This window comes from Geotrypetes seraphini, chromosome 10 (assembly GCF_902459505.1).
Source record: "Geotrypetes seraphini chromosome 10, aGeoSer1.1, whole genome shotgun sequence".
Lineage (NCBI taxonomy): Eukaryota > Metazoa > Chordata > Amphibia > Gymnophiona > Dermophiidae > Geotrypetes > Geotrypetes seraphini.
The window spans coordinates 6,582,110-6,606,273 of record NC_047093.1 but is presented as its reverse complement, the minus strand read 5'-3'; the positions used below and the strand labels follow the sequence as shown (position 1 = coordinate 6,606,273).

At 43.0% G+C, this 24,164-nt stretch overlaps 1 protein-coding gene across 3 annotated transcripts in view; it reads right to left on the bottom strand.

Moving 5' to 3' along the window:
• The window catches only part of RPTOR (regulatory associated protein of MTOR complex 1), a 496,675-nt gene that overhangs the window by 141,035 nt on the left and 331,476 nt on the right, over positions 1 to 24,164 (bottom strand). For all 3 annotated transcript variants that reach the window (XM_033960074.1, XM_033960072.1, XM_033960073.1), the window contains exons 11-13: positions 18,624 to 18,725; positions 7,271 to 7,354; positions 5,662 to 5,772 (exon numbers count right to left, since the gene is read on the bottom strand). In XM_033960074.1, coding sequence (XP_033815965.1) covers positions 5,662 to 5,772; positions 7,271 to 7,354; positions 18,624 to 18,725 — 297 coding nt within the window. The remainder of the gene's footprint in view (positions 1 to 5,661; positions 5,773 to 7,270; positions 7,355 to 18,623; positions 18,726 to 24,164) is intronic.

Below are 24,164 nucleotides of genomic sequence, written 5' to 3'. Positions count from 1 at the left end.
GGTGTAAAGGAAATGAGTGGCTTGTCCTTAGCCCTCATATTGCATCAGCTGAGCGGAATTGGAATAACCAAATAGGATTGCAAATTCAAAATAAAATATGGTCTTGCAAAAAAAAAAAAAAATAAATAAAAATAAGTGTGAACTTTCTTGTTTATTCCACAAACTTCAAAACACCAAAAAGAGTTCATGCGGGTGTCTTCATTTGCACCCCAAACTTAGTGCAACATCATTGCCATAAATAATAGTATCCCACAGTCTAATCTCACATGCTGCTTCTTCAGCATAGCAGTTCAAATTAAGCCCCAAATAATTTCTTCCTTTGGGGATTTCAAATAGCAAAACACAGGCCCTCCCAAGTTCTGTATTCTCTGTCACTGGGTTTTGTCAGTCCTTGTTTAAATAGACTGTACTGCACAGCTCAGGGTTGCAGCTTGGCTTTAGCTTGGCCTGGTTTATAAGTGTCTTCATCTCCCTTTTATTCCTCCTGGGTTAACTGACCACTGTGCAAATCTACAAGGCATTCTCAGGCTAAATTATTCTCATCTTATTTACTGTTAGAAAGAGTCATTCACCGAGCTCTATCTCTAACTCCGTGAGGTAGGGGCATTCCTCCCTTGGATGGTATCCCCTCCCAAACTCTGGTAATAAGGTTTAAATAAAGCACTAGGTTAAGTAATCCCTTCCTCACTGAGAGTTCTTCTAATACCGTGACAATGCGTCAGCCTTACTCCCACTTTGGCTTTACATTCTTACTGAAACCACTCATACATTAAGTCTGAACCTCTGGCTTTGTCACCAACTGAACAGAAATACATTCCACAAACTCCATACTTTCATCTAACCATGGCTCATTCCCACTTTCCCCAGCCAGAGAAAGCATTTCTATCTCTTGCTCATGTGGTATTAGTTCTATACCCTGGAGAGACTTAGCTGCTTGGCTGGGTTCTTTAGCCGGGTTCCTTTTCTCAGCCCCTCTCTCTCTCTCTCTCTTTAGTGGCTGTGATAGTTGGGCATCTGTAATTGCTTTGCTACTTCAAAGGAATGGCGCGTTCTGGTTTCATCTGCCTGCTGTGGTGGAGGCTCTCCCTTCATCACCTGCTTAAACTGAGGCTTTGATTGGCTCCTGGGTTTTCTTTGTTCTTGTCTGTTCTACTCCACCCCCTCTCTTGTCTTTACCTGGTGTGGGAGATGTGGAATGTGGGACTGGATTCTTAGTCACAGGACTTTTGTTATACAAGGGCAAATAAGCCTTTGGACTAGGAATATATTTAATTCTTAGGGCCTTTTGCTGTCCTTGATTATCACTGCTCTTGGATTTATTCTCAGCCACATGACTGGTTTCAGGGCTTGCAGACTGAAACCTAGGGGTTTTAAGGGTTTCTGACTTTTCCCTGCCACAATACTTTGGAGGAAGATGATAGAGATGTTTAAATGCCTATGTGGTATAAATACGCATGAGGTGAGTCTCTTTCAACTGAAAGAACATGGGATGAAGTTAACAGGAGTTATCTAAGGAAATACATTTTCATAGAAAGGGTGGTAGATGCATGGAATAGTCTCCCAGTAGAGATGGTGGACACTATGTTTGAATTAAAAAAAGCATGGGGCAGGCATGTGGGATCTCTTAGGGAGAAGAGGAGATAGTGGATGCTGCAGATGGACCATTTGGCCTTTATGTGCCGTCATGTTTCTATGTCAAGTCCTTTCTGAAACCTTAATAATAATAACTTTATTTTTCTATACCGCCATAGTCAGGCGACTTCTAGGCGGTTTACATTGAAAGAAGGCTGCACATTCAGCGAATAACAAAAGTCTTAATACAATACACTAAGTCTAAATACAATACAATAAGTCTAAATGGAAAGCTTACATACTAATTGGAGTTCTATGGGTAAGGAATACATGAATACATGAAAGGAGCTTCTTGAGAGAAATAAAAGGCGTTTACAGAGGGGGGAAATCCTAGTGAGGGAGAGGACAGTTTTAGTCAATGAATTTGGTGAATAGGGCGGTTTTAATTGATTTTTGGAATGCACTGTAAGTCAGATTGGGTTCATTTATGTAGTTTTTCAGCCAAACTTGCTGTCTGTTCGCTTGGAACTTAAAGGTTCTATCCAGGAATGATTTGTATCTGCAGCCTGTGGTCTTTGGGTATGTAAAGATGTTTTTGTTTCTGGTTGTTCGGGTGGGGTTGTGTAGGATGAAGTGAGTTTGTAGGTATGAAGGTGCTAGTCCCCAGACTTGTTTGAAACAGGTGCAAGCAAATTTGAATAGTATTCGCGCTTCTATTGGTAGCCAATGCAGTTTTTTATAGTAGGGGCTAATGTGGTCATTTTTTCTTAGTCCAAAGATTAGGCGAACGGCGGTGTTTTGTATTAATCTCAGTTTTTTTACTGTTTTTTGTGGGATACCCAGGTAGATGATGTTGCAGTAGTCAAGAATGGATAGGATCAGCGCCTGCACCAGCAACCTGAAGGATGTTGGGTCAAAGTATTTTTTAATGGTCCTTAGTTTTCATAGCGTGAAGAAACATTTTTTCACTAGTGAGTTTGTGTGGTCAGTCATGGTTAGATGTGTATCTAGAGTGATACCGAGTATTTTTATGTTTTTGGATATTGGGTATTCATGATTGATGTTCTCATAATTTTGTCATTAGGGCTAGCCAGAAAGACTTTTGTTTTAAGGAGGATGGAGTTCTGCTGCATTGTAATTTCTGATCCCAGGTTAATGCAGCCATCCAGTGCAATGTAGGGAAGAGCTCTCCATACAATGAAGCTCCTTACAGCACGTGTCCCCAAACTCTCACTGAGGCTATGCATGAGATTGAGTTGTTTGAAACGCCCTGTGTGTAGAAAAACCTAATGGCAGCCTTTGAGGACAATGTTTGGGAAGTCCTGCCTTAGTCCTTAGGAAACCTGCAGACACACCCTGAGGCGTGTGGAAGACAGTTCTAGATTGAGTAGATGTTTTGACAGGGCTTCTGATCAGTCTTCTCCAACAACACTTGTATGGAGCAGGAGAAGTAACATGGTCCTCTAGTTTCATTTTGAACACTCCAGATGTGTCGACCTCCTCCTGATAGTGCAATTGCTCTGCATCATGTTCTTTTCCTGACTTATTGTACATTTTAGGAATGATTTCCTGTTCATTAGAAGAAAACTGTCAAGATTCCTATATGATTCCAGTTTCCCAGCTATGAAAATCTCCAAACACAAGGTGACAAAATTACATTACATTACATTAGTGACTTCTATTCCGCCTGTACCTTGCAGTTCAAAGCGGATTACATAAGAAGATGGCTGGACATTTCCAGGAGATTACAAAATGGGTTGGATGCATACTAGACCTCCCGTATGAAGAAAGGCTGAATAAATTGCAGCTATATTCACTTGAAGAACGTAGAGAGAGAGGAGACATGATAGAGACGTTTAAATATATCACCGGCCGTATTGAGGTGGAGGATGATATCTTCTTTTTTAAAGGCCCCTCTGCCACAAGAGGCCATCCGCTGAAAATCAGGGGTGGGAAATTTCATGGCGACACCAGGAAGTTCTTCTTCACCGAAAGGGTGGTCGATCGTTGGAATGAACTTCCACCTCAGGTGATTCAGGCCAGCAGCGTGAAGGATTTTAAAAGGAAATGGGATACACATGTGGGATCTCTAGGGGGGTAAATTCAAGGGGGGGTAGGGTTGTTGGAGTGGGCAGACTTGATGGGCTGTGGCCCTTTTCTGCCGTCATCTTCTATGTTTCTATGTTTCTAGAGGCTTTGAGGGGTAATTTGATGGAAGGGCTTAGTTTGGCTGGCAGTTCCCAGTCTCTCTGTGAGCATGTCACATTAGGTGTGACATATTAGGGTCACAACACAAAAATACAAGTGGACCAAATTTTAGCATATAGGCAATCATTCCCCTCTACACACACACACTTGCCTCATATGGATGTGATAATCTTACATGTTGAAGAAATACATTACTTTTTAATTTTTTTAAAAAAAGAGGTAAATATAGAGAACAGAGATGTCAGAAGATAGAGTAAAGCACAGGAGAAAGTCAGAGCTAGGAAAGTAAACTCCGCAGAAGTGGCTTCTTTTAGGCTCGAGGCCAGGACAAAGACCAAGAACCTTCAGGCCCAGTACAATACACAAGCATGCCGTCTCAAGCCACTTCCTCATGCTAAAACTCAGCTATTCTGGGCTTTCAGTGAGGTAACTTTGGCTCCTTTAGCCTACTAATCCTCATTCACTCGCATAAAACAGACTTATTTCATAATTTACCACAGCAAGACCAGAACAGCTGCCATGGAAGACACATCTGCAATTGCTTTACAAGCTACTTGTAACCTTGGAATGGTATCCTTCCCTCTTTCCAAAGATAACTGAACAAAGCTGCTAAAATCTGAGGAGTGTCTCATGAGGTTCTTTCATGGGATTTACTCAGAACATGGAGAAATGGAAGCCAGTAGTGACTGCTGCCTTCAAATGACTGAGATTTTGGTAGACAGCATCCATTTTGCAAAGTTTCTGCCTTATTCTACTGCATCAGAGAGAAAACAAAATCTGATGAACTGGTGGATCTATGTTCAGCTAGTAACTAAAAATAACTTCATTCTGCACCCTACTTTTGGGAAATAAAACCTTATTCTTCACCCCTGCAAAAACTGTTTCCAGAGATGAAAACTAATGACTAGAGAGCTTTCAGAACTGGGGGTGGGGGGAGTAACACATGGCTATGTCTTTAAAGGCATGCAAATACCCCCAGTACTAAAAAGGCTTACATTTCTACTGAAATCAGTTCTAATATAAATATTGCTGGCTCTCTCCCACTCCTTCCCCTCCTGTCCCTTTCTTGGCTCTCTATCCAACTGCCCTTTGCTACTCTGCTGTAGCTGTGCGGATTCTGTACTTGGCTGGTTTTCTCTCACTCCTTCCCCTCCTGTCACTTTCTTGGCTCTCTATCCCACTGCCCTTTGCTACTCTGCTGTAGCTGTGCGGATTTTGTACTTGGCTGGTTTTCTCTCACTCCTTCCCCTCCTGTCCCTTTCTTGGCTCTCTATCCCACTGCCCTTTGCTACTCTGCTGTAGCTGTGCAGATTCTGTACTTGGCTGGTTTTCTCTCACTCCTTCCCCTCCTACAGACCTACAGCTGTGTAGATTGCATGCTTTCCTCGCTCTCTTCCCCACTGCTCTCCCTCTTGCAATGCTTAAGTTTCAGCAGAAGCTGTGCAGATTCTGCTTTGCACCTTTAGCTACTTTGCTGAAAATTTGCTCCTCTGCATTGCGGTGTTTTCCTGTTTATTTCACATAGACATGAGTTGCATCATACACAGCAGCTTCTCATGTAGAGCCACTGAAAACTAATGGAAGCAAGGTGAAAGTCCAGTTGGGTCACTATCAAAATTGGATGGTGGGGGTCAATATTTCTGCACTGCTCATTTTACCTTGTACTTTTTGTACTGTTCAAACTCTAAAGAGTACTTCCACAATGACTTAACACTGAGGCTTGGCTGACTCAGGCGCACTGAGTCCTCCCTTCAATCATCCAACAACTGGAAATAAAAAGTCAATGGGAAAAAGTTTCAATATTTTATACTCTGCACTAAAACACAAAACACCTGGGACCTGAGTATGTGATGCAGAATGAAAGCTCGGAGCGGCACTCACACTGTCTACTGCTAAGATCTTGGCCCAGATGAAGACCAGCAGTGGCCTCAACTCACGAGCAGAGCTCTGCAGCAGTTTCAGCACGTAGGGAAAAATACCAACAGACAGTGCCTGTGTAGGAAGAAGCAGAAGCAGAGTGAGTACATATGCAATGCATCTCCTCGACAGCTCACTAGGCCCAGGTTGCCGAATAAAGAAATCGGAACGTGGGCCCTCAGAATCCTGGCTTTGCCACTAACCAGAAAAGTATTCTAGTTTGTATGAATGTAGTTCTGTGGGTGCTCGAGGGCCCCCAATATTGAACAAACTCTTTCACTTTGTCCAGGGAGAGGTCATTTCCACTGAGTTTAGCACCCCTAAGATGATCAGTACAAAAGTCCCTCTAGTCCTGTTAAATGGTTTTAAACTCTCTTGAATTTGCAGCCGATACATATAATTTAATACATTTTACATGGGGACTGGTAGATGCCAGATAACTGTAGCTTCTGGTTATTTGAGAGTTACTATAAAATAGTTTTGCCTCCCTTCCCACCTCATCACCCCATCCCTATTTGCCCGACATCTGTACACCCTTCTCACCCTCCTTTCTGGTCTGGGTCACTTTCTCTCCCTCACTAATTATGGGTCCAGCATCCATCCGTCTCCCCCGGGTCTGCCCTCCCTCCCTCAAGAGCCGCATAAACTAGCCAGTTAATATTCAAAATTATTTAATTGGCTAGAATTGGCCACCAACTGGTTAAATCACTTGTTTGTGGTTATCTGTTCATGTTCAGCAGCGCTTAACTGGTTATCTCAGTGGAAAATGATCAGTTAGCAACAAATTCAGGGGCAGAGATACTCAGCCTCTCACCACAAGTAAGAGTCCAAACCTTTCAGCAGTTTGGCTTATGCAGGGAGGGGCTAAATATTGATTTACCTGGCTATGTGCTAGCTGGCTCAAATGGCAAAGCCTGGACAGGGCCTGACACTGAATATTTGGAGCAGGCAGCAAAACTCATTTCAGGTGGCTGAATTCTGGTGGGGGGGGGGGGCATTTTTATACAAAACTTTAGACAGATAAGAAATATGTTTAGAATTATACATTAATTTTTGGTGGCAGTATTTATGTGTTTGGTCCTTGCTGAAAATACATACATACGGCAGCCATAATCTCTCTGGTTGGGCATTTATTCTACAAACACAATCAGACAATAAGGGACATTCCTTTATTTTCACCTCTTCTCTTCTCCCTTCCTTCCTTGCAGCTAAGGAATTAATTGTAGGCTCTGCTCCTCTTTAGCAGGTCAATCCAAGCCTTCTGGCTTCTGTTAGTAATCTACCAGAAGGTTTCAAACTAAAGGAACTAGAATTTGCTTTTGGTGGTTCTGTTGGTGTTATATGCACAAGAAGGAATTCATGAGTACAGTAAAAATGTGGCAGAATCTATAAGAGGTTACAAACTTGTCTTGCCCCGTCCAGTCTTTCATTTATCAGGAAAGATGTCATCCCCTTTGCTAATGCAACTTCATTCTTTTTAACTACATACAACTCCCCCCAAACTCTCAATGTTTATACCCCCCTCCCCGGCACCCCATAAATGTACAGTTTTTGATGCGAATGAAATATATACCAGGCTAACAGCCCAGGGTCCCAAATCTAAGAATCGTCCAAGCAGGTCCAGAGCTCGCAGTCGATGCACCTGGCTCAGCAGCACCTGTAAACATAAAGCACTTTAAAATTAAGACAAGGACACACATTTAAAATCAGTCAGAACGGCAGCTAGAACGATTTAATAGCTGTATAGATGGACAAAATACTGATAAGCCAGAAACCCTATGGAAAAATAACTCACTCTCTCCAAGTTAACTTGTCATGTTCCCTACCTGCCCCCTAAGACCACTGGAAACACATTGGCCAATATTCGCTCCAGGCAACTTGTGGGCACTGACTGACTTTTAGTGGGCTCCACCTGGATAATGCTTCTGGAAATTACTACAGACTGTTCGGGTGCCATTTGGAGAGTTCAAAGATAGAACCAGAATTTATCTGAAGACTGGCAATACTCAGCATCAGCAAAACAGCTCCCTTTGATAGTCAACTATCAGCCAGCATCGAGTGTTAGAGAGAAAATGACAATGGGTTACCCTAGTTAGGCAATCATAACCTTTTATGAGACAAAGGATCTGAAACAAATGCAAGTGGTTCTTTTTTTGCCATCTGGATTATAGGAATTTCATCCAGATTCAGCATTCAAAGTGTCTTCTTAGGAAATTGCTGATAACACAGAATATCAAGGTGAAGAGAGTTACCAGCAGAATATAAGAATAGCCATACTGGGAGAGACCGAAGGTCCATCAAGCCCGATAGCCTGTTTCCAACAGTGGCCAACCCAGGTCCCAAGTCCCTGGCAGAAACCCAAAGAGTAGCAACATTCCAGAGCTGAGATTGTGATGTCATAATGCCTAAGAGCCAACCTCAGCAGTGATGTCACAATGGCTTGATTGTCCTGTACTTGGCTCACATAAGAACATAAGAATCGCCCTACTGGGACAGACCGAAGGTCCATCAAGCCCAGTATCCTCTTTCCAACAGTGGTCAACCCGGGTCCCAAGTGCCTGGCAGAAACCCAAAGAGCAGCAACATTCCAGAGCTGAGATTGTGATGTCATAATGCCTAAGAGCCAACCTCAGCAGTGATGTCACAATGGCTTGATTGTCCTGTACTTGGCTCACATAAGAACATAAGAATTGCCCTACTGGGACAGACCGAAGGTCCATCAAGCCCAGTATCCTCTTTCCAACAGTGGTCAACCCGGGTCCCAAGTGCCTGGCAGAAACCCAAAGAGCAGCAACATTCCAGAGCTGAGATTGTGATGTCATAATGCCTAAGAGCCAACCTCAGCAGTGATGTCACAATGGCTTGACTGTCCTATAATTAGATCACTTAAAAACAAAAAAATAGCTATAATGGGTCAGACCAATAGTCCATCAAGCCTAGTATCCTGTTTCCAACAGTGGCCCATCCAAGGTGCAAGTAAGCTTCTCTGATTATCATTAAAAAGCCATGCTGAGTTAGGTTAAACATACATTGAGCCCAGAAATCCATCTCTGACAGTGCTCAGTCTGGGTGACAAATACCCAGTAGGTAAGTTATTCCCCATGTTGAGAGAGAGAAGCAGCAAAGGGGACATGTACAGTGAGAGATTGAAGAAACTGGGCCTCTTCTCCCTTGAAAAGAGGAGACCGAGAGGGGACTTGATCGAAACGTTCAAAATACTGAAGGGAATAGACTTAGTAGATAAAGACAGACTGTTCACCCTTTCCAAGGTAGGGAAAACGAGAGGGCACTCTCTAAAGTTAAAAGGGGATCGATTCCGTACAAACGTAAGGAAATTCTTCTTCACCCAGAGAATGATGGAAAACGGGAACGCTCTTCTGGAGGCTGTTATAGGGGAAAACATACTTCAGGGTTTCAAAACAAAATTGGACAAGTTCTTGCAAAACTGGAATATACGCAGGTGAGGCTGGACTCATTTAGAGCACTGGTCTTTGACCTGAGGGCCACCGCGTGAGCGGACTACTGGACAGGTTGTCCACTGGTTTGACCCAGCAGCAGCAATTCTTATGTTCTTAAGTGAGGAGAGAGAGCTGGATAGTAGATTGTTTTTTTGTTTTATTTATAGCAAGAATTGTGAGGTCATTTGACATTTTAAATGCATTTTCTAGTAATATTGAAGTCTACAAAATCCTGAGTGATATAGAACGGGTACAAGTGAATTGACTTTTTACTCCGTCAAAAATTTCAAAGACTAGGTGACACTCAAAGTTACATGGGAATACTTTTAAAACCAATAGGAGGAAATATTTTTTTCATTCTGAGAATAGTCAAGCTCTGGAACGCATTGCCAGAGGTTGGGGTAAGAGCAGATAGCATAGCTGGTTTTAAGAAAGTTTTGGACATGTTCCTGGAGGAAAAGTCCATAGTCTGCTATTAAGACAGACTGCTTGCCCTGGATTGGTAGCATGGAATGTTGCTACTCTTTGGGTTTCTGCCAGATACTTGTGACCACTGTGAAAAAACGAATCCTGGGCTAGATGAACCACTGGTCTGTCCCAGTAAGGCTATTCTTATGTTTTTATGTAATATTCATAAATACTGTAAACTGTGTCTGCCAGTACTGTGAATGTCTTGGGTTTTAAGAATATCAGCACCCAAAAGTACAAATGGAAACAAAACATTTCACTTAATGATCTTGACTGGCCCATTCTTCCATAAGTAGGTACACTGGTGTAGTAATGAAGTTTTAAGAAGGTCTCTTGTGAACTGGTCTTTACAGTTTTATTTATGAACATGAAAAATAAGCCAAGAGAAGCCTCTGCTAGTTTTCTTTGCAGCTTCTATAATGAGGGGAAAAGAGGTCAAGACACTGACAGATTTAACAGCCCTACCTTTTGAGATCTTCAATAAATGCTGGTTTAGACGGAACAGACAACAAGCATCAGAAAGCCTGTTCCACTGTAGGCCTCATTTATAGCAGCACATCGGAGCAACCCTTTTAGTTTTGACAAGTTATGTAAGTGGGGGTAAAAAGGTCGATACTGTTTTTGTATGGGTCGCTTGCGAGATCCCGTCTTGAATGCAGGAGCAGCGGCAGTCGAGTGGTCAGAGCAATGGGCCAAGAACCAGGGTTCGAGTGCACTTTGCGCTCTTGGGAAGTCATCATTGCTCAGCTGGAAGCAGAGAGGGATGGCCACATTAGCCTGCGGCTGGTGATACCTTACAGATTAACCTGTTTATGGAGGCATAAATCTTTAAGAGTCTGCGATTTCACCTACATTTGGAGGTCTTATCCTGCTTGTCCATGGAGAATCTGTCCTCAAAAGCTCATCCCTCAATAAATTTGTTGCTGTTGTCATTACTGCACCTGAATGCGGAAGCTGTGCTTATTTACATTCTGCAGTTTAACCCTTTGTAAGATCCTAGTGTGTGGAAGAGATTTTGAGAAGGATTACTAAAAGGATACATTAAATCCCACCGAGGGAGGTTTGAGATCCTCAAGGTGTGTGAGATTTGGTTACCGTTGTACCTGCTTTAATGAGAAATGTGCGGGTATGTATTAGAGCAGGTCTTCTTAGCCAGTGGGACAGGCAGAAAGGTCTTGAAGCTGAGGCAATTCACTTTCTAGATAGAGGGACGGCAGTTATTGGAAGTATACCAGTGTGTAACTAAACTAAACCTTAGGTTTGTATACCGCGCCATCTCCACAAGCGTAGAGCTCGGCACGGTTTACAGGGTTAGGTTGAAAAGGAGCATGTTAGCAGTTAGCTGGTGGACACTAGTGGACACATGGTTAGGAAGGAAGCGAGAGAGTTTCACTGATCAGTTTAAAGGTTAAGAACCCCTGTGTTAGAGGTTATCATGTTGCTATGGGCTTAGCGCTGTATTTTTATGTCTTAATGTGCTATTATGTTTTTACCCATAAGCCATTTAAAAATGGAGGAAAAAGAACAGAAGAGAGGAGCATGACAGAAACCTTGATATATTGATCACATTCAATCAAATCCAAGACGCAAAGAAAACTGAAGGCTAGAGATAATATGAAATGTGAGAAGATATGTTGCCACAGAGGGTTGCAGATACCTGGAAAAGCCAATAAGCACAGGCTGCAGAAATGAAAAGCCTGACCGAACTGACGCAGTCCTATGAAATTCAGAGGGACACAAGCACCAGGAAATTGGGCTGACTGTGGCATTCAAATGCTAGCCTTCCAAGGTGGGTAGGGGTAAACCACAGTTACCACCCAGGGTGGCCAGATGTTTCAGAGGACAGTCCCACTAGCTCTCATGGCTCTTTGGATTACTACAAAGCTTGACGCTAGGCCAGATTAGTGCTTGAAGCAGAGAATTTGTAGGAACCAAAGAAAAAGACAAAACCTGGAATGCTTTATCAGGTCAAAGAGATGGAAGATGACAGAGCAGTGTGCCAAAAATCAGAGAAACAAGAGTTCAGATACTGTTCCTCTCACTGAAACTTTAGGCTATGGGGAAAGCAGTTACAATATCTGGACATAAACAAGGTTTGGACAAGTTCTTGAAGGAAAAGTCCATAAACCTGGGGGAAAACATTGCTTATCTGCTAACTTGTGACTTGAATTGGCTACTTTTGGAAACAGGATGCTGAGTTTGGTCTGGCCATATAGGGCAATTCTGATGTTATATACAAGACTTGATCATGGGAAGACAGTAAGTGTTGGTTAAGGTATTGGGAATCAAGATAATGACCTTCTAAAATGATCAAGACAACCAAGCAGAACGGATGGGCAATTTGTCCTTATTTGCAATCATCTACTATGTTAGTTGTCTGCAGACTGAAGTAGGGGTAGATAGTGAGGCACTAGAGGCAATATTGATAGAATATGCCACTGATCCCGAATCACAACTGTGGATTGGCATCATCTAATCTACGAGAGACCGCTGAAAAGTTCTCAGTCCAACCAACAAAGTTGGGGCAGTCTCCATCAAGGGCTATATACTTAGCCCAGTGATTTTCCACTTTTTTCACTCAACAGAAAAATATGAACAGAAAAAAAAGCGGAAAATTGGTGGTCTAAGTGTATAGGCCTCAATGAAGACTTCCCCAACTTTGTTTGTTGGGCTGATAACTTTTCAGTGGTCCCTTGTATTCTGAGCAGTAGTGTTCAAACTCATTAAAATTGGCAAAGCACATTGGATTTTAGCCCAGGGATGGGCTGCCCAGGGGATATGGTATTTGCACCAAATTCTTCAGGAATATGCCCTTTGGAGGAGATCCAGCAAGGCTCTACTAATGAGGTAGTAGTTTGTTTGGACTACCGTCAAACACCTTATTATATTTCAGCTTTAAAGAAAAACTTTTAAAGGGAGGATTTTTTTCAGATGGATACTTGGAGACCTATGTCCATTTCTGGTCTACATAAGATCTTGGATGGTCTAGGCCACAGGTGTCAAAGTCGGTCCTCGAGGGCCGCAATCCAGTCGGGTTTTCAGGATTTCCCCAATGAATATGCATGAGATCTATTTGCATGCACTGCTTTCAATGCATATTCATTGGGGAAATCCTGAAAACCCGACTGGATTACGGCCCTCGAGGAGGGACTTTGACACCCCTGGTCTAGGCCCTTCAGCGGTGTAGCAAATAAAACAAATCTGAACCTTGTGTGGAAGTCTCCCTCAAAGGGACTATTCTGGTGTGACTTAAAGATGGGCAATTGAACTGGGAGTACAACTGACCAACAATGAGTTCCTTAGGATGCTTGGAGCAATACCATCGGTCACCTGTAATGCTAATCTCAAAGAATGCCACTTTAAGAACATAAGAATAGCCTTACTGGGTCAGACCAATGGTCCATCAAGCCAAGTAGCCCGTTCTCATGGTAGATAATCCAGGTCACTAGTACCTGGCCAAAACCCACGGCGGTGGCTGCTGCCAGAAGGATGCTGGGCTGTATAAAGAGAGGCATAACCAGAAGAAAGAAGGTGTTGATGCCCCTTGTACAGGTCATTGATGAGGTCCCACTTGGAGTATTGTATTCAGTTTTGGAGACCGTATCTGGCGAAGGACATAAGAAGACTTGAAGCGGTCCAGAGGAGGGTGACAAAAATGATAGGAGGTTTGCATCAAAAGATGTATGAGAAGAGACTGGAAGCCCTGAATATGTATACCCTAGAGGAAAGGAGGGACAGGGGAGATATGATTCAGATGTTCAAGTACTTGAACGGTATTAACGTAGAACAAAATCTTTTCAAGAGAAAGGAAAATGGTAAAACCAGAGGGCATGTTTTGAGGCTGAGGGGTGGGAGACTCAAGAGCAATGTAAGGAAATTATTTTTTATGGAGAGGGTGGTGGATGCTTGGAATGCGCTCCCAAGAGAGGTGGTGGAGAGGAAAATGGTGATAAGGTTCAAAACAGCGTGGGATGAACACAGAGGATCTAGAATCAGAAAATAATAGTAAATACTGAAGAACTAAGGCCAGTACTGGGCAGACTTGCACGGTCTGTGTCTGTATATGGCTGTTTAGTTGAGGATGGGCTGGGGAGGGCTTCAATGGCTGAGAGGGTATAGTTGGGTTGGAATGAGGTTTGACAGAGACTTCGGTAGTTGGAACCTAAGAATAGTACCGGGCAGAGCTTTGGATTCTTGCCCAGAAATAGCTAAGAAGAAGAAAAAAATTTAAATTGAATCAGGTTGGACAGACTGGATGGACCATTTGGGTCTTTTTCTGCCGTCATCTACTATGTTACTATGAGTAGCATATTCCATGCTACTTTAGAACAATTACCAGAGCATACTCATATTTTTCTCAAACGCACACATTGGGCTGGTGGCAGTACATCTTCCTGTTGTATAAAATGCCTGAGGGCTGGAAATACTTTTGAACTTGGCTTATGGGGTTGTCCCATGATCCAAGTCTTTTAGTCGCAATGGACTATATACTTAAAGGTATTGTTGGGAGGTGCATTGTCATGTCTCATCTGTGCTTTTTAAAAAAAAAAAAATTATTTAGGAAGCTGGTTTATGATCTAATGTCTCAGAGGAAATGAGCCTTACAGGGCAAGGCATGTCCCTTAGGGGGGGAAAAAATTTAACACTGGCGGGCAGATTCTCTACTATACTGAATGGTGAAATGCTTTTATATACTCCTGACAATGGAGATGGACGTACGACTCTCAAGTGGAAGAAAACCTATTCTGGTCCATCTTTACCCATGAGAGTGTTCAATGGGATCCTAAATGAAACAAGGCTGTAGAAGATGATTTGGAGGGTGACTTCAGTTCTCCTTATACAAGATGAGTATTTTTTTTAAGAAAGGTTTGGGAAAGGGGGGGGGGTAAGATGTCTACATATTAACGAAGATGAGCATCACATATTTCCATATAAAACAAAAGTAAAAAGCACCAAGGGCCTTCAAGTCTGGGGCAACTGGATGTTTGAGGAGCTGCATTTTCCGGTCAATGTTAAGAAAATTAGTTTATTTCCTGAATGGGAATTTTTAGTTGCAATCCAAACATAAAAGAATCCACTTCATAATCCCTGACACAGGCGGTTACGCTGAAACATGGCTCATATCTAAAAAGAGGGTTGATTGCCCCAAAAGTGAAAGCCCTGGGTGCTTTTTACTGTTTTGTGTGGTTTGTCCTTTGATTCCCTCTCTACATCGTCTCTCACATAGTTCCGTTAACAGGGAAGAGGATATGGTGTGAGAGATTAGGGATTGAGGTCTTGATATCATCAGGGGTGGTTATAAGTTGGACTTTGCTTGCGATTGTCCAAAGGTTGCATGACATTCATACTCCCTGGATGTTTCTCTCACCTTCCTCCTCCTGAGTTTATATTCTGGGCCAGAAAACATACAGTCCATGGCAAATGAGGGGGTTCCCAGCCGCAGGGTAATGTTAATATAATTATAACACTGAATAATAACTTGGAACAAGCTGGTACTTTCTTCTTTGTTATTATGCACAGCTCATTTGGCAGTTTCTTCATTCAATAACAGTCTTGTCCTCAGCATGCTCTGCTTGAGATAGAAGTAGCAGGTCTCTGGTCTTGGATTCGTTGAAAACTACAGTAATATAGGCCACTTATTTTGAAACCCTACCAAAGCATGCAATCCGACATTTTCCTTCAGCATCTCATGTTTGGGAAAGGGGACTTGTATACCGCCTTTTTGTGGCTTTGGCACTGGAGGATTAAGTCACAAGGAGCAGCACAACCATTAATTCTTTTCTGATAAATAGGTGATACTTCAACAACTGCAAACTGGTGTCACACCCATTCCTCTCATATTGCCTACAGATGTGAGGGGGCAGCAGTGCACTCGGACTAGAAGCACTGGTTTACATGAATGCTATACAAGCTGTACTAGTTTAAAGGAAACATTAGCACAACTTGCTCTGGGTGAATTCTGTTTCATGTTAACAAAACAGTCCATGGACTGGCCCAGAATGTGAACAAATATCAAATGGGGGAATGAAAAAAGGCTCTACCTGGTTTTGACCAAGATGGAGGAAACAGGAGCAGGAGGAACTGATGGATCAAAAAACCACGTGGCTGGACAATCAACTCCTGTCCATGGACTGTTTTGTTATCATGAAACCCAATACCCAGGAAAAGTAAAGCTGAACCAAGGTGATGACCTTATACCCTCCCCCTCAAATCCTTCAGAGGACACCAGAAGTGCCATGTAAATACAAGCAAAGGTACCCCCCCCCCCCCAACTCCTGTACCTCTTGCAAGCAGCTTCTCCAACCTGCTGCTCACACTGGCATTGACTTTCATAAGAACATAAGTGGTCCATCGTGCCCAGCAGTCTGCTCACGCTGCGGCCCTTGGTCAAAGACCAGCGCCCTAACTGAGACTAGCCCTCTGACATCACTTCCTGGCCCCGCGACCCAGAAGTGGTTTCAGAGGGAGCCAGGCCAGAGTAGTTGTTCATGCTGGCAAAGATTTAAAGAGGTAGGGGGGAGGGGGCAAGTGTGGCATGGGGGGGGGAACAGAGAGCTGCTAGCACCCCCATCAAGACAGCGCCTGGGATGGTGGGCCCCCACCCCCTAATTCCTCAGGGGCAAAGATGAGCTCCTCGTGCTTTTCCTCCCCACTCCCCCAGGGGATCCAGCATTTAGGTGCTTTTACACCTGTCCTACAGATCCAGCCACACTTTTCATTCTACTCCTTCGGCTTTAGAGTCTGTCCCTGTAGACAAGAAGTCTCTTTACTCCTGACTAGAATATTTGTTCAACATTGTTCTGCTGCACCAAACTGTAAAACTTCCCCTAATCCAGCACCAGTTTTTCAGGTCCTGGACTCTGTCCAAGCAGTTGTGATACTGCTTCCTTTCTGCAGAAGGAGGGCATTGCAGGTGCCTGGGGAGGCAACAGAGTCCCAGGGGAGACTAGAACAATTTGTAGAGATTGTCACAGCTAAAGCATTCGTGAAAACAAACAAAACCAGGAAAGCTAGAATACTGTTTAACTGCTTAATAGAGCAGCTCCTGAATCTTCTATTAAGCTAATTGTGTCTTTATCAGAAAGGGCCTACAGGAATAAATAGGCAATCAGTTTCAATTACTCCTGAACAAGTCTGTGTAATTAATTAAACACCATGTGGCTGAGAGCTAAGGAGTGGCAAAGTGCCAGCGACAGCACATACAACACAGAGCTGGCTTAACCATCAAGAAGACTAGGCAACTGCCTAGTGTGCTTACTGGTGGAATTGGCAAAAAAGCAGCTAATAACAAAACAAAGCAATAGATCCTGACAGCAGAGCGTACAAGGAGGTGAACAATTTTCAATTACTTTCATTATAAGCAAACCCCACGCTGTTCCTTGTGACCCTGGGCAAATCACTTAATCCTCCATAGACCCAGGTACGATAGATAGATTGTGAGCCCACTGGGACAGATAGGGAAAATGCTTGAGTACCTGATTGTAAAAACCGCTTAGATAACCTTGATAGGCGGTATATAAAATCCTAATAAACTTGAAACTTGAAACAATGTTTATAGAATTTTTCTGGAAGGGGTGATTGTTGATATTCTTAATTAGACTTTCAGAGATGGCCTAAGAGTCTGAAAATTGAGAGGATATAAGGCTGCAGGCTCACCTCTGTCATCTAATACTTTTTGCACCAACCCTACATAGGAACATAATAGCCTTACTGGGTCAGACCAATGGTCCATCAAGCATAGTAGCCTGTTCTCATGGTGGCCAATCCAGGTCACTAGTACCTGGCCAAAACCCAGAGTAGCAACATTCCATACAGAATCTCAAAGAATAGCAAGATTCCGGAATCCCAAAGATTCCAGAATCTTGCTATTCTTTGAGATTCTGTATAGAATGTTGCTACTCTTTGGGATTCTAGAATCTTGTTACTCTCTGGGATTCCGGAATCTTGCTATTCTTTGAGATTCTGTATGGAATGTTGCTACTCTTTGGGATTTTAGAATCTTGTTACTCTCTAGGATTCCGGAATCTTGCTATTCTTTGAGATTCTATATGGAATGTTGCTACTCTTTGGGATTCTAGAATCTTGTTACTCTCTGGGATTCCAGAATCTGGCTATTCCTTTGCTACACTTTGGATTTTGGCCAGGTACTAGTGACGTGGATTGGCCACCGTGAGAACGGGCTACTGGGCTTGTTGGACCATTGGTCTGACCCAGTAAGGCTAGTCTTACGTTCTTATGATTCATTTGAAGGTGATAGTATGGTGTACTTCCTGTGCTCACGCTCATTCTTATGTATCATCCAACCTTGTCTAATAACCAACAATCGCTACTTATAGTAAGAAAACCTAATAGACTTGGCTCTTAATGCACCTGCCAATCTCAGATCCCGCCTATGCTTCAGGATCTATGTTTTCTCCTTAGTCTCCATCAGCTGTGTAACCAGATTATCGATTGTGGGTGCCTTAGCTTAGAGTTGAGAGGGAAGCACAAAATTTTGCCTCGCCCTTGTCCACTCTGCGTTCCTCCCCCTCCCCTAAATACCTGAAGCTGCTGTGACAAGGTTCTTCAATGGTGGCCTGGCAGTCGATGGCATTTCTATGAGCTGCAGTGCTGCTCCCACTACTCATCCCATATATGCTCAGTTACCAAAGGGTGGGAGGAGGGGGCGAGCAGAGGAGGAGGAAAAGCAGTGCCACTGACTTTCAGGCCATCAGTGGAAGACCTTGTTGGCTGGCAGGACTTAGGGATCACAACCAGCCATATCAACAGATGCCTGGTAAAAAAACAAAACAAAACGTAGGGGGGATGAACCCAAGAGGGGGGTCCAGACCCCCTTATGGCTATACCACTGGTGTCCATGTACCAACAGGACTGTAACAACACAGATCTCAGCAGTTTACATTGCTGTGTGTCTGGAAAGCATTGCTTTCACCTTGGGATGCTACAGAAATGTTGAATAATTGTAATTGTACTAAAGGGAGGCAGAAAAATGGCACTTACCTGAAGGACGATTGGAAGTTGCTCAGGGGGGTTACGGTTTTCTACTCCCATTGTCAGCCATACCTGGAAGGCCGTCAGCTGCTCAGCGAAGAACGGGCTATGCTGTGGAAAAGAGACAGCAAGAGATTCTGGCTTTCTTCTAATCTCAGTTTATGTTACACACATGGCACAGAAGTTAGTTCTCATTAATGACCAGGGAGTCTAGATGCGGTACTTACTAGGCATCTGGTGTGTGTATGGGTACATTTACAGATCAGGAGCAAATATTCTTCCAGAAATACAGTTTATCTGACAGTGTGATGCCTCTGGTTATCTGAATACTCCTTAAAATACACCAAAGTCACACATACCCAATCCGTTCAAACCACAGTTTTAAAATGGTAGCAAAGGTCAGACAAGGCAGCCAACTGCTCCCAGTGTAACGCCTTCCCCGGTACCGCAGCGCACAGCCGAACCATACCAAAAAGCAAGCCAAGTAGGCACAATTCAGACAATGAACACAAAGCCCAACCCGGTGTCTCATGGAAGGGACTGAGATGCAAGAACATGAAATTTATACACTGGCCCAAGAGAATTCTTCCTTCTGAGCACAAGGGGAGAGAGGCAGAATGCCAGCTCAGTGCTTCACATTTATAGCAAAAGGCCTTAAAGAAGCAAAACAGCTTGAGTTTCAGTCAAATGGCCTCTCCGATCGGAAATGTTTGACATGAGCTGAGGAACACAGCCAGGAAAATCTGGAACGGTTTTATGTATCACGAATGTACCAGATCATGACATCGGCACACACAACATACAAACGTGACACTTTCTTTCATTTATTATTTAAAACATCTCTAGTCACACAAGTACAACCTAAAGGCAGAGATGACAAGTTCACACCATTCTTTAAGAATATTTACAAATACAACAATTAGACAGATTTGTCTTTATATAAATGCACTGTCTTGAAGGGCTCACAATCTAAGCTTGTTCCTGAGGTAGTGGAGAGTGATGTGACTTGTCCAGGGGAAACAGTGGGAGAAGTGAAACAAGGGACAAAAGACACGAGCAGGGCCCTATGTAGCATGACTGCACATCTGAGCCCCAGAGCACCTGACTATTCTGGGACTTACATCTTACTCAATCCAACCAGAGCAGGATCTGTAACATAGGCATGTGAGAGCAGCAGAGGAGGGAGAGAGAGAAAAATAAGGCCGTTCCCTTCAGATTTCACTATGACCTGCACCCAGGAGTGTCATTAAACTGGAAACTCAGGCAGAGACCTTGGTCTTAGAGCACAAGCTGACTGCTTTGGCTAAGTGAGGTCATGGATAATAAAATTTGGGAACAGACTCCCAAGCTTTCAAACAACTTGTATCCCCATGTAGAGATAATGAAGTAACCGACAGAACATAAAATTGCAGAGAAGAGACTCCTGGGCACTCCCTGGAGACTGAGAAGGGGAGGGCCAAACACATTTCACGGAAAACGAATAACTTTTAACAAGTAACCTGACAGCATATGGTTTAGTCACCCCTTCCAGCCGAGCTTATGGAGTGTGGGGTGAGGGAGGAAGGAGAAACAACCTGCAAAGGGGGGGGGGGGGGGGAGAATAGAAGACAGAGCACCAGGACCGACGTTGCACATACTGGATTTTCTGCAAATAATTCATTACTACAAAAGCTACTATCCCTTTAGAAGGGTTGCTGATACTAAGAACATAAAAATAGCCTTACTGGGTCAGACCAATGGTCCATCAAGCCCAGTAGCCTGTTCTCACGGTGGCCAATTCAGATTCCTAGTACCCGGCCAAAACCCAAAGAGTAGCAACATTCCATGCTACCGATCCAGGGTAAGCAGAGCCTTCTCCCATGTCTTTCTCAATAACAGACTATGAACTTTTCCTCCAGGAACTTGTCCAAACCTTTCTTAAAACCAGCTACGCTATCTGCTCTTACCACATCCTCTGGCAACGCATTCCAGAGCTTAACTATTCCTGAGTGAAAAAAATATTTCCTCCTATTGGTTTTAAAAGTATTTCCCTGTAACTTCATCGAGGGTCCCCTAGTCTTTGTAATTTTTGACGGAGTGAAAAATCAATCTACTTACACCCGTTCTACTCCACTCAAGATTTTGTATACTTCAATCTTATCGCCTCTCAGCTGTACCATTTTATTATTTCCTCATACGAGAGGAGTTCCATCCCCTTTAGTATCTTGGTCACTCTTCTTTGAACCTTTACTAGTGCTGCTATATCTTTCTTGAAATAAGGAGACCAGAATTGAATGCAATACTCCAGGTGAGGGGCATTATAACATTCTTAGTCTTATTATCTGATCTAAGGGCTGAACACTGCAATTGTGAGAGCCGAGTATATTCCAGTGTCACTTCAACTTTTCATGTCACCATGTCCATGGAGTCCAATGCCACCTCTGCTATGTCTGTACACTGAGACCTTGAAATCCTACAAATGAATACTCTCTCATCTCTGCCACAGACTTCTAAATCATGAGCTGATCCCCGAAATCTGTCTACTGGCAATGGACTTTCTTTGAGGGTAGATACCGTAGCTCCTAAAGAGTCAGGGATGATGCTAGATTCATCTTTGAGTACGGAGCCACAGATTAATTTAATTATAAAAGCCTAGCGCAGTTTTTAGCGCCGGCCATGGCGGTAACAGCTCCGACCCATAGGGATTCAATGAGCATTGGAGCTGCTACTGTCGCAACTGGCACTAAAAACACTAGCGCTGTTTATAAAAGGGGGGTTAACAGCTACATTTACTTTGCTTTTTGTTTGTTTGGGGATTTTTATTGCTTAAACCAGTTTTTCTCAAACTGTGTACCCCAAAGAGATTCCGGGTGTGCCATGAGAGATTCCAGAATTTTAAAAATTCCCTTCATAAGTCTACACTAGAATAGACGACATCTACGTCACGTAAGCACAAGGATACAACCGCCCAGATTGGTCCTTGAAAGCTAATGGCAAGTATTTTTATTTTGTATGCAGTAGTTCTCCTAACTTGAGCAACAAAGCAATCAAGGCTTTGTTACCGTTTGGATCTTTTTACCTTTGTGAACCTGGATTTTCAGCTCTGAGAGAAATTAAATTGAGAAAAAGGGAACGACTTCAGATGGTGGATGATGAAATGTGTGTTTGCTTGTTGACTTTTGACTTAATTTGCACTCAAAAACAAGCACAACCATTGCATTGATTAGCAATTCTAGTCTATCTACTTTAGTTTCGCCGTTGTTACAATTAAATAAATAACTTTCAAATTTAATGTTTTGTTGGTTTTGCAATTTTATAATTTCAATCATAATGTGCCGTGAAAAATATTTGCTCCGTTTAGTATGCCAGAGCTATAAAGGTTTGACACACACTGGCTTAAACAGACCATTTTAACGTACTTGTTCAGTTGACTTTTGCAACTGGACTATTGTAACTCTTTCTATTTAGATGTTTCATCCAACTTCATGAGAAAATTATAGCTAGTCCAAAATACAGCAGCTAAGTTGATACATGGAAAATCAAATTTGATCACGTCTCATCTTTGTTGGTACATCTACACTGGCTACCTGTCAAAACTAGGGTTGCTTTTAAGTTTTGTTGTTTAATTCATAAAATTTTGACAGGTTACTCCGCTGAGAGTCCTCCCATCTTGTTTCAGTTAGTAGATATGGTCGGAACTAGGATCGTCTTGTATTAGCATTTTCATCTGCAAAAGGGCTAAGATTTAAATCTATCTATGAAAATGTGCTGCAGGATGGTTTTGGATTGAATTTTAATTACTTGTAATTCTGAAATCTTAGAATCTTATTTACTGGATTTCTTTTAAAAGAAGCATAATTTGTCATTTTGGGATGTTGCAGCCAGTTTCTTGGTACTGTAACCCGCATTGCAGGGATTAAGCAAACATAGCAGAATTTTCCCCTCTCTCTCTGGTTCACCTTAACCCAACTGCAAATAAGAAACAAGAATGTGCTTCCAAAACAAGCATACCAGGCCTGGCTGCAGGACGTTTCAAAAATGTATTCGGATTGGGATTTAGGTCCCACCTTTTCACTAGTAGGTCAAGGTGGGTTACATTCAGGCATACTAGGTCCTTCCCTGTCCCTGGAGGGCTGACAATCCAAGTTTGTACTTGGAGGAGTAGGGCTAAATGATATGCCCAAATCACAAGCATCATCAGTGGGATTGGGGGCACTCCCAGGGGTCAGATTCTCAAAACTCACCGTGCATTTAATAATGTTTGCTAAACTGTTTCTAGATGGTTTCATGCGACAGTATTTTACCTGCCGATTCTCAGAAGGGCTCACCGTGGTCTTTTCGGAGCTTCCTAGCAGCCTCCGACTCTGCTACGCAAATATAGTACAAGGTCATTACTATTGAAATGGTAGTAAAATTGGGTCATTAATATTTAAATGAGCACTCGAGGTGATTCTCTATTAAGCACACTATTCACATAAATTATAAAAGCACACAACACTAGCGTACTTCATCCCCCCTCTCCTTTATTTGTACGTATATACTGTATGTTTATTTGTACAAAATTGTTTTATTTTTATCCCCTATTTTTAAATTGTCATACGCACTGAAGTACTTGACATTGCGTGCCTTATATGCACCTCCTCTTCCTTCCCCTCCATCCAATAGCACTGGCTGCCTATGATTGACACATTTGAAGGCAGTTCTCTTCCCCTCCTATCCACCCACGCCATCCATATGATATGCACGACTACCACCCAGCTTTTCCCAGCACATGCACACATTTACACCTCTTTCCGTGGACTATTCTGCTATTACCAGCAAATGATCTCATGTAAATTTGGTGACCCTTCACGAACCTCATTTGCATGCACGGTTCTTTGAGAATTGATCATCTTTTTTGAATCGTTAGATTTACGGCCACTACAGCGACCTGTCGGATTTTACCAGCGATGTTAGATAATTCGGCCTCCTCCATTGTAATGGGGTCAGGATATCTCTGTTTCTACAGGTTTCATTATTTTAAGTGAAGAAAGCTATATGATCCACTCCTGCCTCCCGGACCTCTGCACAACTTACTTTTTAAAGCCTGGTGGTCTAGTGGTGAAGCGGGGGCAGGAGGAATCTTCCTACACCCCTTCCCTGTGCAAAGCCACAAACAAAAATGGTTACCGTAAGTTCCTGTGATCTCACGAGACTACAGCGGGAACTCACGACAGCCATTTTTGTTCATGGCTCTGCACGAGGCAGCCGATTAGGAAGATCACTCCTGCCCCACTTCACAAGTAAGTTATGGAGAGATCTGGGAGGGAGGTGGGGTGGGTCAGAGTTGGTCCTAAAGTTATTCGCAAATATTTCTTATTTGTGGACCAGCTTTGACCCTAACCCCCATGAATATGGAGGGGGGGGAGTGTAAATGATAGGCAAGGGAGACAAATGTAAATCAGGCTGCAGTTCATGTCACTAGCGCTAGGGAAATCAGCCAAAGGTATCAGAGAAAAGAAAGGTTTTGAGGTCTGCTTTGAATAGAAGAAGAGTCGAAGATTGAGGGGCAACTTATTCCAGAGTTCTGGA